Genomic DNA, 3,382 nt, shown 5'->3' on the forward strand with positions numbered 1-3,382 from the left:
GGCGCTAGATGGCCTTTGATAACCACCCCAACGCCGACTGTCCTCAAACCCTCTTGCCCAAAGAGAGTGGGGATGTTGCTTGGGCAAGACACTTTCCACCACAATCAAAATCTAGCCCAGACGGTTGGGACAGCAGTTCTCTTCTGCTGTTCTAAAGGTCATAGTCGGACACGACACACTATCATACTGCCAGTAAATTAATGGTACCCTTTCCCAACACACACCTACATGTGTGGTAGTCAGTGGTGTCCGACTCTGACCATCAGAACAGCAGAGGGGGCAACTGCTGTCCCAACTATAATTTGATTATAGTGGAGAGTGTCTTGCCCAAGTTATATCCCCACTCTCTCGGCCAAGAGGGTTTTAGGACAGTCGGCGTTGGGATGGTTCGTGAAGGCCAACCAGAGACCAAGGCTGAGGCACAAAGAACCAGTGCAATCTTGTCTCCAGGTTTGAGAGTCATAATCCTTACACACGTACACACACACACAGTCCAGTTCGGCATGCCCACCATCAGCGCGGCAGGGTTCGTGGGCATGCTGGCCGCCACCCTGTGCTCCATGGTGGAGTCTGTTGGGGACTACTTCGCCGTGGCACGCGCCTGCCACGTGCCTCCTCCGCCTTCCAGCGCCGTCAACAGGGGGGTGGCGGTGGAGGGACTGGCCAGTGTGATCAGCGGGATGCTGGGGGCCGGACACGCCACCACCTCCTACAGCCACTCTCCCGGGACCGTCGTCATCACCAAGGTCCATTTTTTGTTGGGGATCTGTGTCTGTGCGTGCTGTTGTGTGTGTGTGTGTGTGGGTGGGTGGGGGGGAGGGGGGGATCGTGGTGGTTGTGGTGGTGAGGTGTGTAGCGCTGTGCTGTGTTGTGGTGTGGCACCAATCATCACTGAGGTCAGTTTGTGGTTGTTGTTGTTGTTGTGTTTGGTTTGGTTGTAGTTCTGTTGAGTTGTGTTGTGTTGGTGGTGTTGGTGTTGGTGGTACTGGTGTCAGTGTAGGCGTTTGTTTTCGTGCTGTGTGGTATCGTGTTGTGTTTTGTGGTATTTGCGTCGTGCTGTTGAGCGATGGGTTTCTGTTATTGTTGTATTGTTAGGTTATAAGTGAGTATTGTGTTGTGCTGCGTTGCGATGTGTTACGGTTGCGCCTATTAAGTCATCTAAATTTTGAAACGATCACTTTGCACTCGACAGGACCATGTAAGTAACATGATTTGATTTCCCCCCAACTCCTACCCACCAACCCACGCCCCCACCCCTGCTCCCCGTTACCAATCCAGGTGGGCAGTCGTAGGGTGGCCCAAATGGCCGGCCTGCTCCTGGCGCTATCGGGTCTCCTCAGCAAGCTGGGCGCGGTGATCTCCCTTATCCCCGACCCCGTGATGGGGGGCGCCCTGGGGGTCATGCTCTCCATGGTGACGGCCATTGGTCTGAGCACCGCCCTCCACGCCAACATGACGGTTTTCCGAAACATGGCCATCTTCGGACTGTCCATGATGATGGGGATCGGGATTCCCCAGTGGGTGACTGGGCACGTGGGGGCCATTGATACTGGTATGTTGTATATGCATACGTATGTGTGTGCTTGTACTGCCAGAGCTAGGGTTGTTTAGAGCTTTTTTGTGTGTTTTTTCTTTTTGTTTTGGTGTTTTTGTTTTAGTTTGGTGTGTGTGTGTGTGTGTGTGTGTGTGTGTGTGTGTGTTTTCTGGTTTGTTGTTTGTGGTAGATGGTGGTTGGTTGGTTGGTGATAGTTGGTTGTTGTTTTGTTGTCGTCGTCTTTTTTGTGGTGGTGGTGATGGTGGTGTCTTCTTCTTCTTCTTCTTTGCCAAAGCCTGGGTGTCTGCATTTTTTAAGTTACTGCTGGTGCAGTTTTGGTATTGTTTGTTCGTTATATGATGTTGTTGATCTGATGACGATGGTGGTTGTTGTTTGGAACTGGTCGTTGTTGCTGGTGGTGGTGTGAAGGTACATTATGGATGCGTATAACTGATGCAGTTGTGGTAGTTGCTTGTTGTTTTGGTATCGCTGGTGTGATAGTGTTAATGATGGTGGTTTGTGGTAGGCGTAGTTGGTGGTGGTGAGAGTGTGGGCAACAGTTCCTTTCAAATGAAAGAGCGCCTCTTGTTTATTTTATACTGTGTACAGGTAATGCAGAAATGGACCAGATTCTGGTAGTGACGCTGGGGACCCCCATGTTTGTCGGAGGCTTCGTCGGCTGCTTCCTGGACAACATTATTCCTGGTTCGATTCCTTCATTAACTCCTATTCCTTGTCGGTTTGAATGTTGTTGATGTTGTTGTTGACGTTGTTGTTGCGGTTGCTGCCGGTTAGACTGTGATGGCGTGTTGTTCTTGAAAGTGGCTGCTATGTGTGTTTTTGTTGTTGTTTTGGTTGTTGTCGGTAGTGGTGATGGAGGTGTAGTGGTTGTGGCGGTTTGCTGATGTGGAAATATATTTTTGTTTTTTTGAGCGGTGACGTGGGATTTTTTGCAATACAATACAACGCAATACAACATAATACAACACAACACACTACAATACCAGTCAACACAACATAAGACCAGCACGCTAATGAAAATGTGCACATCAATTCCATATAAACAGTAACACTAAAAGATCTAGGGATCAGTATCAGTTCTCCTTGGTTTCAGTGAGCAGGTAAAAGAAAGAAAGAGAGTGGGATTTCTTACGCACTTTTGGTTCCCCTTTAAATGAAACACAACCTGAATATCTGCTCTCTTTTCAGGAACTTTGGAGGAACGAGGCTTTCTCAATTGGCGAGAGAAGACAACGAATGTGGAGTCCAGTGAAGGGGACGACACTCGGAACACATACGACTTGCCGTACGTGTCCGGACTGATCCGGAACATTCCATTATGTTCCTACATCCCCGTTTCGCCGTCCTTCCAAGAGCGGACTTCCGGAAGTGGCGTGAGCAGCCCGAACCGGAAGCCACTGAACCGAAACGATGGAGAAGTGGGTGATGTCCAGATGAATAGCCAAGCTACTGATGAGTTACTGTCCATTTCATCAGACGTTAGGATATAGGGGGGCTTGACTTTGTGACACTGCACACACACACACACACACACACACACACACACTGAATATAGTCCAGGTCTCATTCAAAAGCCCATTTTGAATACACACACAACGTTCGGAGAGACATGCTGTCTTTCTTTCGTTATTCCTGGGCTAAATGTTCCTATAAAGATAAAGCACTGATCCACTGAATTCTGTTTGAAATAACAGTTTCAGTTTCAGTGGCTCAAGGAGGCGTCACGGCGTTCGGACAAATCCATATACGCTACACCACATCTGCCAAGCAGATGCCTGACCAGCAGCGCAACCCAACGCGCTTAGTCAGGCCTTGAGAAAAAAGAAG

At 49.2% G+C, this 3,382-nt stretch overlaps 1 protein-coding gene across 1 annotated transcript in view; it reads left to right on the plus strand.

Annotated features, from left to right (window-relative positions):
- The window catches only part of LOC143294006 (solute carrier family 23 member 1-like), a 21,028-nt gene extending 17,983 nt beyond the window's left edge, over window positions 1-3,045 (plus strand). The window contains exons 8-11 of the mRNA XM_076605400.1: window positions 493-746; window positions 1,279-1,552; window positions 2,144-2,239; window positions 2,744-3,045. Of these exons, the coding sequence (XP_076461515.1) occupies window positions 493-746; window positions 1,279-1,552; window positions 2,144-2,239; window positions 2,744-3,045 (926 nt within the window). The remainder of the gene's footprint in view (window positions 1-492; window positions 747-1,278; window positions 1,553-2,143; window positions 2,240-2,743) is intronic.
- Window positions 3,046-3,382: the final 337 nt, after the last annotated feature.

This window comes from Babylonia areolata, chromosome 19 (assembly GCF_041734735.1).
Source record: "Babylonia areolata isolate BAREFJ2019XMU chromosome 19, ASM4173473v1, whole genome shotgun sequence".
Taxonomy (NCBI): domain Eukaryota; kingdom Metazoa; phylum Mollusca; class Gastropoda; order Neogastropoda; family Buccinidae; genus Babylonia; species Babylonia areolata.